This window comes from Mobula birostris, chromosome 16 (assembly GCF_030028105.1).
Source record: "Mobula birostris isolate sMobBir1 chromosome 16, sMobBir1.hap1, whole genome shotgun sequence".
NCBI classification, from domain to species: Eukaryota; Metazoa; Chordata; class Chondrichthyes; order Myliobatiformes; family Myliobatidae; genus Mobula; species Mobula birostris.
Window position 1 is genome coordinate 18,871,998 of NC_092385.1, and position 12,090 is coordinate 18,884,087.

Sequence of the window (12,090 nt, forward strand, 5' to 3'; positions counted from 1 at the left end):
CCCTATCAATACTGCTACTTAGAATTAAATTAGAATTAGCTTTAGAATTAAAGGAGGATGCTATTACTTGACCAACCCAACCTCTCTTTAATTTGTTATGTTCTGTCACTGTAAGATGAGTTTCTTGAAGAAAAGTAATATCAACATGATTTTTTTTAAGATATGCCAGGACCTTTTTCCTTTTTATCGGTCCATTTATCCCATTAACATTAAGACTTAAAAATTGAATTGCTCTATTCATAGTTATCAGATTTTATTGGTTGACAAATTCTGCCCACAAAAAAATATAAATTAATCCCAAACAACAGGAATTCTGCAGGTGCTGGAAATTCCAGCAACACACATCAAAGTTGCTGGTGAACACAGCAGGCCAGGCAGCATCTCTAAGAAGAGGTATAGTCGATGTTTCAGGCCGAGACCCGTCGTCAGGACTAACTGAAGGAAGAGTTAGTAAGAGATTTGAAGTCAGTTAGTCCTGACGAAGGGTCTCGGCCTGAAACGTCGACTGTACCTCTTCCTAGAGATGCTGCCTGGCCTGCTGTGTTCACCAGCAACTTTGATGTGTGTTGCGTAAATTAATCCCACTTCTTTGAGTGACTCTGAGATATTTGGTGCCATTCTCAATAGAGTATAGAAAATAGAGAAGAAACCAAGGAGGAAAGAAAATAAAAGAGAAAAAGAATAAAGAAAAGGAAAGGGAGAAAAACCCTCCCAACTGGCGTTCCAAGTCCACGGCGCCTTAACCCCTCTTACTGTGGGGTCCGATAAACATCACACTAAAGATGGACATTCTTTAACATATAACATAATTAATCCATTCTTTTAAAAAAAAGATGAAAAAATTATCCACTCCCCCAATAACTCCTTAATTAAACATCTGTAAAAATAAATTTTATTCCACACCCGTTATTACTAAATATCTAACATAATCTATAATACTGAAAGTAAATATCATTAATATAGCAATATATCCGAATAAAGAAGAGAATTCAAAAAAGAACTTACTAAATATAACCCTAAATATTGTAACTTAATACATATCCAGCATACCAAAAATTAAACATATCAAGAGATGACATCTATATAATCAAAGATATTCATACTAGTTATAACAAAATTAGATGAACTATATAGTTTCTAAGTAGTATAATTCAAAAAGACCATCCATAATCAATATTTTAAATCATAATAGTCTTCATCCATAATCATATAGATTTGAAGTTCAAGATTATAATGTTGTTAAAATGAATCTATATTAATGAAGAAAATCAAATGATTTTCTTCATATATTTTCTCTAAAATACATCTTTATAGGCCTCTTGTTCCAGAAGAATATTCTGAATCACGATGTCTCAGATATTTTTTGAATAAAGTTTATCACCTCTTGGGCCTCTTGGGGGTTAGTAAAAAATTTCCTCCCTCCATCCGACAGAGTAATTCTCAGCTTTGCTAGATATAATAAAGAATATTGAAGACCTTTATTCTTTAATAACCTCCTTGTTAAATCAAAGTCTTTCCTTTTTCTTAACAAGGCCACACTAATATCTGGAAAGAAGAGTATCTTTCCCCCTTCAAACTCTAGTAAGCCATTCCTCTCTCTGGCCTCTATTGCTGCAGCTCGTAATACTTTTTGTTTATCTTGATACCAAAAAGCGTATAAGTATAAAGCGCGGCCTTTGCTCTGGAGGCAGTCGGGGGATGAAAGTCCTGTGGGCTCTTTCTATAATTAATTCTTTGTCAAAATGCTTTTCCTCCAGAACTTTGGGGATCCATTCTTGCTGCGTCTCTTCCTTCCAATCCCTCTTTTAAGCCCCCTATTTTGATATTATTTCTTCTGCTATAGTTTTCAAGGGAGTCCAGTTTATCCATTATTTTTACTTTCTCAGTCCTCCAGGAATCTTTTTCTTTTCCCAGGCTTTGTAATCTATTCACACCATGCTTCGTATTATTTTCTAAATCCGGGGTTCGCAAATTTAAAGATTCCAAAGTCTGCTTCATTTCCTTAGATTCTTGCATGATAAGGTCTCAATGACTCTGAATTTGTCAATCCTACCGGTTAATGTCCGGACTGCATCAGTCATCTCATGAATCGCGGCCGCGAGGTCATTACCCGATCCACCGCTGTGCCACCGCCATTCTCGGACCCTCCGCAGGCTCAGAGGAACCATCCGACGAGCAGACCTCCTCACCATTGCTCCCGCGTCCCTCAACTCCAGATGGTCCCGGGAGTGCAAGGCCGGCAGCTACAGAGCCAGTAGGATTTCCATGATTTCTTCTTTTAACCATTGTTTTTATTAAGGTTATATGAGAGCCTTATAAACAGGTTGTAAAAAAGTTTTTGTAGGAGTTATTCAGGGAAGTGCCTGATCAATGGGACGACATCACGTGACCTCCATGCCGGCAGAGATGTTATGTCAAACATATTTTTCAGCCGGCCATCATTTGCAAGCTCGAGGAGTTGATCTTCTTCCCGCGCTGACATGGATAATGCGTGCGTAATGACCTTGCGTGCGTTCAAGTTCAACAGTGTGTGACAGGGAATGAGGAAAGGTGCAGCTGACTCGTACCGCCAAATCATATCATTTCCTTGCTGTCCGGTAGCACATGCTTTGCGGCCCAGTACTGGTCTGCGGCCCGGTGGTTGGGGACCACTGGTGTTGAAGGTTGTTGTAGTTTACAACAAGACGCAAGTTGGGCGGAGAAGTGGCAGGTGGAGTTCAATCTGGAAATGTGTGAAGTGATATACTTAGTAAAATTGAACTTGAAGGCAGATGCAAGGTTAATGGCAGGATTCTTAGCAGTGTTGAGGAACATAAGGATCTTGGGGTCCAAGTCCACAAATTCCTCAAAGTTATGGTGCAAGTTGATAGGGTGTTTTAAGAAGGTGTATGGTGTGCTGATCTTCATTAGTTGAGGATTAAGCTCAAGAGCCACAAGTGAATACTGCAGTTCTATAAACCTGTTTAGACCTCACTTAGAGTGTTGTGTTCAGTTCTGGTCACCTTATTATAAGAAGGATGTGGAAGCTTTAAAGAGGGTGCAGTGGAGATTTACCAGGATGCTGTCTGAATTAAAAGGCATGTCTGATGAGGACAGGTTGCGGCTTTTCCCTTTGGAGGGAGGTAGGATGAGAGATGACTTGAGAGAGATGATAGTTTGATAGGGTTACTGCTTGTGTGTGTGTGGGGGGGCAAGTGGGGGTTCTAACGTTTTCTGTCATTCATCCTTTGGGGGTTTTCTTCTGTTTCATGGATGTCTGCAAAGAATAGGAGTTTCTGGTTGCATACTGAATACATTCTCTGATATTAAAATGAACTATCATTGAGCCATTGATTAGGAGAGGCTTGAATTGGGTGGGCATCCAGGACCTTTCCCCCAGGGTGACAATGGTCTATACCAGATATGTGTATAAGGTGAGTGGAGGAACGATTAGTGGAAATATCAGAGGTAGTTTTTCTTCACACAGGAATCAGTGGGTGCCTGGAATGCACTACTGAGGGAGATGATAAAGGCAGAAGCAATCAGACATTTAAAAAACTCTTAATTAGGCACACAGATGTAAGGAAAGCAGGGGGTTATGGGCTGTGTAGCAGGGAAGTTAGATTGATCACGGAGTAGATTTATATTGGTTAGCACAACATTGTGGCCTGTACTATTCTATGTTGTATGTTTTATTAATAATCTATCCTGGTGTGGGAAAAGGTAATACGATTCCGATCTAAATCTGTAAAGGTTTTGAAGCAGTCAGCAAAGTCAGATACCACAATAATGAAGCAAATTGGGTGATGTTACTTATCTGCATTTATTTCTCTACAGATATAAATGAATGTGAGAGCAAAGTCTGTGGTCAGGAATGTGCGAATATCTACGGCTCCTACCAATGCTATTGCAGACAAGGATACCAGCTCAGTGAACAAGATGGCCATTCCTGTGTGGGTAAGGAGAACCACATTAAAGCAAAGATCTATTTTTGTCATTTACGTATTTCCATTCTATTCTGCCATATTGGGCATTGTAATCACTATAAGCTTCTAGTGTGATATTATGGGTCCAGTGGCTTACTTGCATGCTCATGGTCATATGCAGAGATGTAAATTAATGACTCAAAACCAGAAGTTCAGATCACCACATCAGCTAGAAAGTTAAAATTCATTAACTAAATTAATCTGAAGTAAAAATATAGAATAAGTAATGACCATTCTGAAATTGATGTCTTGTCATTACTAACACTTCTGGATCATTAATTCTGCTTCAGAAGGGAAATCTGCCAGTCTGCCCCTCCCTGGCTACTATCTGTCTTCAATCCTATGCCACTGTGACTAAAACTGAACCGGCCTCTGTAATAGCTGAACAACTAGTCAGCTCAAGAACAGCTGACCTTGCCTGTAATTTAAACAATCTACCAAAATTTACTTCTAATATGTCTCTATGTTAGAAAGATTTCACTGAGTTGGTGAAGTGGAGTTATGTCACCAAGGCACTTAATTTCAAACAAGAGATACAGCTTGGATGACAGACTTAATTAAAATGTGTATTTTGATTTTTTTTTCTAGAGATATGTATGAGGATTAGATTATCCCCAAAGTAATTTCCAAGAGTTTATTGCACATTCTTTCCATTTTCCTTAGGAGGGCATTGTAAAGGCATTGAACTCATTTCGATGAGGGACAAGTAGAAGCACTTTTGATCCAAAGTGTTAGAATGTTTTCGTCTCTCTCTTTAAGTGTCAATAAAGGTTTAATTGACAGAATGTTACATTAAGATAGAGTATTGAAACTGGTGGAAAAAATAGGCACTTCTGAGAAAATGATTAATTATATTTTAGCTTCAACTTATGCAGAACAATCTCAAGACACCAATAATTCAGTGAATGTTATGTTCTTTCCTCTTTGTGAGAATATTCATAATGATCTTCTGGTGTTCTTGTTCTTGACTGTTCTTTGGTCCTTCTTATTCTTCTTCCAACCTTCGTATTTTCTCCACTTGAATCCAATCTGATTACCTATTCATTCCTCCATCTACTTTATTATGACTAGACTACAATCTGGCTGGTGACTACTGGGAGTTTCCTTCCATCTCTCCTCACTAGAGTGTATTCAGGTTTGAACTTTACCATCAGCTTAATTGCTTATACAGGTCGACCTTCACAAATCCAGCACCACTGGGACCTGAGGAGTGCCGGATTAGTGAAAATGCCAAATTACAGAAGGATCACATTAAGCATAATCAGTGCTGGATTATCGAAGGAACCGGATCGACTTGTACAACCTTCCCTGAAACTAGACTACTCATCTTATCTTCATCTAAGGTTGCACACTGACTGACAGAAAGCTAGTGCTGTGATGCAGTCTTAGTGATTTCATGTCCAGCTTCTATCTATATTCATGACTGAGCTGGAGATAGCCCCACCACTGTCTGCAGATGGCTCCATTTCTGGTGTTTATTTCCTCCTTTTATTTCTGTGCCATTTTAAGGACTCTTTTGGAGTTTTCCTTTGAGGTTCTTCATCATGTTCCATAATAGCCACCTATGATTAGTCCTTGAAAGTCACTTTGAAAGACTCTTTATCTCAATATCCCATGTTCTTATTATTTATTACAATTTATTTATATTTGCATTTGCACAGTTTGTTGACTTCTGCACTCTGGTTGATCTTTCATTGATCCTGTTATAGTTACTATTCTATAGATTTAGATCATAAGACCATAAGACAAAGGAGCAGAAGTCGGCCATTCAGCCCATCTAGCCTGCTCCATCATTTTATCATGAGCTGATCCATTCTCCCATTTAGTCCCACTCCCCCGCCTTCTCACCATAACTTTTGATGCCCTGGCTACTCAGATACCTATCAATCCCTGCCTTAAATACACCCAATGACTTGGCCTCCACTGCTGCCGTGGCAACAAATTCCATAGATTCACCACCCTCTGACTAAACAAATTTCTTCGCATTTCTGTTCTGAATGGGTGCCCTTCAATCCTTAAGTCATGCCCTCTCGTACTAGACTCCCCCATCATGGGAAACAACTTTGCCACATCCACTCTGTCCATGCCTTTCAACATTCAAAATGTTTCTATGAGGTCTCCCTTCATTCTTCTAAACTCCAAGGAATACAGTCCAAGAGCGGACAAACGTTCCTCATATGTTAACCCTCTCATTCCCGGAATCATTCTAGTGAATCTTCTCTAAACCCTCTCCAACGTCAGCACATCCTTTCTTAAAAAAGGAGACCAAAACTGCCCACAGTACTCCAAGTGAGGTCTCACCAGCGCCTTATAGAGCCTCAATATCACATCCCTGCTCCTATACTCTATTCCTCTAGAAATGAATGCCAACATTGCATTCGCCTTCTTCACTACTGACTCAATCTGGAGGTTAACTTTAAGGGTATCCTGTACGAGGACTCCCAAGTCCCGTTGCATCTCAGAACTTTGAATTCTCTCCCCATTTAAATAATAGTCTGTCTATTTACTTCTTCTGCCAAAGTGCATAGCCATACACTTTCCAACATTGTATTTCATTTGCCACTTCTTTGCCCATTCTTCCAATCTATCCAAGTCTCTCTGCAGACTCTCCGTTTCCTCAGCACTACCGGCCCCTCCACCTATCTTCGTATCGTCAGCAAACTTAGCCACAAAGCCATCTATTCCATAATCCAGATCGTTGATGTACAATGTAAAAAGAAGCGGCCCCAACACTGATCCCTGTGGAACACCACTGGTAACCGGCAGCCAACCAGAATAGGATCCCGTTATTCCCACTCTCTGTTTCCTGCCAATCAGCCAACGCTCTATCCACGTATGCAACTTTCCCGTAATTCCATGGGCTCTTATCTTGTTAAGTAGTCTCATGTGTGGCACCTTGTCAAAGGCCTTCTGAAAATCCAAATATACAACATCCACTGCATCTCCCTTGTCTAGCCTACTTGTAATTTCCTCAAAAAATTGTAATAGGTTTGTCAGGCAGGATTTTCCTTTAAGAAAACTATGCTGACTTCTGCCTATCTTGTCATATGCCTCCAGGTACTTTGTAACTTCATCCTTGACAATCGACTCCAATGATTTACTGAGTATGCCCACAGAGAAATGAATCTCAGGGTTGTATGTGGTGACATATTTGTACTCTGATAATAAAATATACTTTGAACTCTTTTAAACACTCTGACTGCAGATTGTTGAGTGTTGTTAACTTGAATACTCTATGTCCTAATGAATCTAAGGTCTCCTTTATCACAATGCTTGCTTTGATAATTTCTTTCAAGAAGTTGACCTGAATAATCTTTTCTAAATTAAACCATGAATGTAAAGATTGCTTCAACATCAGGATTACTCCCATAAGTCCCGCAGGATAATACGTCAGCCCTTTATCATGTTCAGTGGGCACAGCACATACTAGTTCCAAATGTGTCATGGAGTCATAGAACATGGAAACAGGGTGTTGTGTCCATAGAGTCCCTGCTGACCATCAAACACTCCTTTACACTGATTGTATAGTAATCCCATTTCGCTCTCCCTACATTCCTGTCAACTCCTCCCAGACTTTACTATGCACTGCAGACCAGGCAATTTATCATGGGCAGTAAACCTACCAGCCCCCACATCTTAGTGATGTGAAAAGAAACCAGGGTACTTAGAGAAAAAAAACAGGGAGAATGTGCAGACTCCACACAGACAGCACCTGAAATCCAATTCAGATTGATTTTATTTATCACATTTACGTTGAAACATACAGTGAAATGCGTAATTTGCGTTTACAACCAACATGACCTGAGGATATTCTGAGGCCGGCTGACAAAGTGTCACCACACATTCTGCTACCAACATAGAATGCTCACTGTGTTCACAGAACACAAGAAACAACAGCAGAACAAGCCCATTCCTCTCCACTCACCCATGGAAGCACATACACAGTCCTCTAGCCTAGTGGTCGCCAACTGGTCGATCTTTGAGACTTTCACAGTAGATCCCGAAAAAAAAAAAGAAAAATAAATACACAAATACTGTTGTAATGTGAACATTATAAAAATAAGTAATACTAATTAGGATAATGGTAATATAGCAATACTGCCGCTACTGAAAGCTGTTTGTAAAGAGATTGTTTCCGGGTTGCGGGGTTTTAGTTCCGTTCTTTCTGCCCAGTGTGCATGTATGTAGCTCCCCCACCATGCACCATGCTAGAAAAGACTGGAAGTAAAACCCCGCAACGCGGAAGCAACCTCTCTTTACAAACAGCTTTCCATAGCGGGGGTACTGCGAGATTACCGTTATCCTAATTTGTATTAACTTATCTTTATAATACTCACATTACAACACTTCTCCCCCCTTAAATTCCAACATTCCTCAAATGTAAATAACTGGGAAACAAAAAACAGTGGTGTCATTATCTTGCATACCTCTGAAACTCGTACTAGTGTCTCAGTAACAGTTTACCAATACAGAACACCTGAAAAATGTGGCAGATTCAACATTCAGTCTAACAAAGGAAACAGTCCATTCAAATATTCAGTCTGTCAGGAGGTTTGTGAAGGTGCTATGCTGCAACAGATGAAAATTATGAAATCTAAGTACAGGAGCTGTCTTACTGACAGACACCTCACAGACTGTCTCAAACTGGCTGTCTGTAGTTATGAGCCAAATTTCAGGGAACTAGCAGAAAGTATTCAGCCCGTCATCACACTGAGTGCAACAGTGAATTTTTATTCATTTATTTTTGGTGTTGAAATAAAATTAAATAATGAAACATAGAATTAAAGGTTTTGTAATGTGAGCATTATAAAAATAAGTAATACTAATTATGATAAGGTAATATAGCAATACTCCCGCTACGGAAAGCTGTTTGTAAAGAGAGGTTTTTTCGGGTTTTACTTCCAGTCTTTTCTGCCCAGTGCACATGCGTGTGACTAACTGATTTAGTAGGTCGATCTTGCCTTTCACTAAGGCCGAGGTAGGGGATCTTGGGCTTAAGGAGGTTGGCGACCACTACTTTCAGGCCTCCAGCTTCCCGACTGAACCCAGGCTGCTGGAGCTGTGAGTCAGCAACTCTACTAAATGCGCCACTGTGTTAATATGATTTTAAGAAGCAGATTAGGCCATATAAAAGTGTATATGAGGGTTTGGTTTCATCTCCACGTCTTTACTGTTCTCTACAGTGCTCGATTGCCTTACAAACCAAAATTCTTGGCCTTGAATATATGCAATTACTCCATCTCCTCGGTTCTTTGAGATAGTGAATTCCAAAATTCACAAATCTGTGTGTGTAGGAATAATTGCTCTTTGTCTCCAAAATAAGGTGACCCTCTAATTCTGAAATTTTTCTCCCAAGTTCCAGATTTTCCCACAAGGGGAAGTATTGTGTCCAATCCTATGATAATGATCATTGTGACTACTCGAACAAACCATCAACTGCCATTAGAGATCAAGTACAGGGAGTCATCCTGTATGAACCAATCTAATAATCATGTTTAAAGTTGAAGAAGTGTATTCAATCCTTTATTAAGCAATTAGCAAAACAATCCTGAAGTGATAAAGCTAATGATATTGAACATAATTTAGCAAAATTAGTTGGAATTAAGTGATTAACAAAAAGTTGCCATATCTGGCTGTCTGTAGCTCTAACTGACCGTAGACTGACAAAGCATGAATATGTAACTAAATCCTTCGCTTTTACCACAACTCCACTCACGTGACCAACTACCATAATAAACGCGCAATGCAGAATACTTAAGCTCAACCTGTTTTAGTTATTCTTCAGAAGGCAAATCATTCATCCCAGGAATCTATCTGGTGAACCAGCTCCAATGTAAGAATGTACATTCCTCAGTAAAGACTAAAATTGTATAATCCTATTGCTACATAGGATAATAACTCTTTCCACTACTGAAACAATATGGAAGGCCAATGTTCTTTTACTTCATATTGGTAAAGGATTATCTTTGCATTCACCATAAAAATAAGCTGTTAGCATCATCCACTCAGCAATTACTTGTACCTTGATAGTTGACATTGCTTTGTAGATAAGCAGTATAGAGAATGCATAACAGGCGAGGCTAAACAAACAGATAACACATTTCCTTCATCATTTTTTGTGTGTGTTGCTCAAGATTTCTTCCATCTGCAGAATCTCTTGTGTTTACTAAACACTTTATTTTAGCTGAAGGCACATTGTAGGAAAGCACAAGGTCAGCCTGACTGTTTCTTATCAACACGAATAGTGAGATAAAGATGCTTTGTGCAGCCAGTGATTAAAGGGGAAGAATTCCCCATATCAATTACCTCATGAAACATAAAATTCAACCTTCTTCTCCTCTAAAGGAAACATAGATAAGGTTTAACTTGTAATAAGTTTGTATAGTGGTGAATGGAAATTGGCTTCTAACTTGCTTGGAGGAAAGAAGATGATTGTCCTTGCTTCAAGATTATATCATAAACTATATTTGTGGTGAAGATGGGTGGAGGGTCTATTCAGTGTTTTGTGTGTGAGATGTGGTGTTGGGGGCCTTGACGGTATTGTTGCTGTTCTTTTCTGTGAGTGAGGGGGGGTCAAGATTTGATGCTATTGTCTCTTCCCCCCCCCACCATCTTGATGCTATTGTCACTGTTTTTTTCCCTGCTGAGGAGGGGGTGAGGGATTTAATGCTATTGTTGCCGTTTTTTCCTGCCGGGGAGGGGGTGGGGGATTTGATTTTATTGCCACTTTTTTCTGTGAGGGAGGGGGTGGGGGTTTTGGGGCTTTGCGAGTTTTGTTTCTTTTTCTTTCTCAAGCCAAGGTGGGGGAGGTGAGCTGATGTCTTTTATTTCAACAAATCCCATGGTCTTTCTGTATTTCATGGCTATCTGGAGAAGATGAATATCAGAGTTGGATTGTACATGTATGCATACTTTGACAATAAAATGAACCTTTGAAGGCAAACTAGCTTTTTATGACTTGGAAATCTTAGGCCCGTTGTAATCAATATGGTGCTACAACCATCTAATGTTCCTGACAAAATAGAAATTTGATATTACTGCTGCTGTAGAAGTAAGCTCTATTTTATTGAACCACAATGCTGAAACATTTATCTGGTATTCCTTGACGTGAAGTGTGTAAAGTATAAATTGATAATGAAATGAGGAGGCATAATCAGTATTTGAAATGTGCCATCCCATTGAATAGAAATCATAAGCAAATGGAAAATTAAATCAGTAACATTGATTTTCTGTTTGACAGTTAATATTGATGTGTATAAATTGGTGTACATGGAATGGATCTGATTGTTCAGTCCTTACTCTCAGAAACTGAACAATCTCAGTATTTCATTAAGAAAACTAACACCAAATGCATTTCTATTCTGTGGTATATTTGAAAATGGAGATTAAAATCAGGTTGATCCAATAAGCATTTTAATAAAAAGATTATTTTTTAGAAAGCTGAAATGCTTCATAACAACATAAAATGTGAATGTGTATTTGCTATTTATTCTAACTATTCAATAACTTAATAAAAACATCAGTTTTGGTGTATCTAGGGTAAGATAAATTAGTTTAATAAAAAGACTATTGGAAATGAAATCCATTTTGTGAAACAACTGGATTTATTTGATGTGGATCAGGAACTTCATGCTGTTGCCATCTAGTGGTGGAATGCCTCTGAACTTTGTTGTGTTCACAGACGGAAATTTTCATTTCAGATTTTGATGAGTGTGCTCAAAGTGGAGGCACTGTCTGTACATTCCGCTGTCTGAATCTACCTGGCAGTTATAAATGTGCCTGCCCTGAGGTTGGTTATACGATATCACCTAATGGAAGAACGTGTAGAGGTAGGAATTTTCCTCACTTAGTTCTGATATCTCTGTGACACCTGGATCCTCTGTACCTCTAAATTAATGCTTTTCAATATTTTTTTCATATGATAAGGTATCTTTTATTTATGGGCATTTAATTTTTATATTCTGGGTTCCTAGTGGCATATCCTTTAACAAAAAAATACCCAGGTGGATATTTTTTAATTCAACCTTTGCAGTTTGTTCATATAATGTTATGTAGCCCCCCTGCCATCCTCAGGGTCGCTCGGCTTGCTGTCGTCTAGGGAAACAGCCCTCGGCCCCGCCAAACT

At 39.0% G+C, this 12,090-nt stretch overlaps 1 protein-coding gene across 4 annotated transcripts in view; it reads left to right on the forward strand.

Moving 5' to 3' along the window:
• Window positions 1-12,090, forward strand: part of fbln2 (fibulin 2) — a 254,081-nt gene that overhangs the window by 217,950 nt on the left and 24,041 nt on the right. For all 4 annotated transcript variants that reach the window (XM_072280371.1, XM_072280369.1, XM_072280372.1 and 1 more), the window contains 2 exons: window positions 3,817-3,936; window positions 11,666-11,794. In XM_072280371.1, coding sequence (XP_072136472.1) covers window positions 3,817-3,936; window positions 11,666-11,794 — 249 coding nt within the window. The remainder of the gene's footprint in view (window positions 1-3,816; window positions 3,937-11,665; window positions 11,795-12,090) is intronic.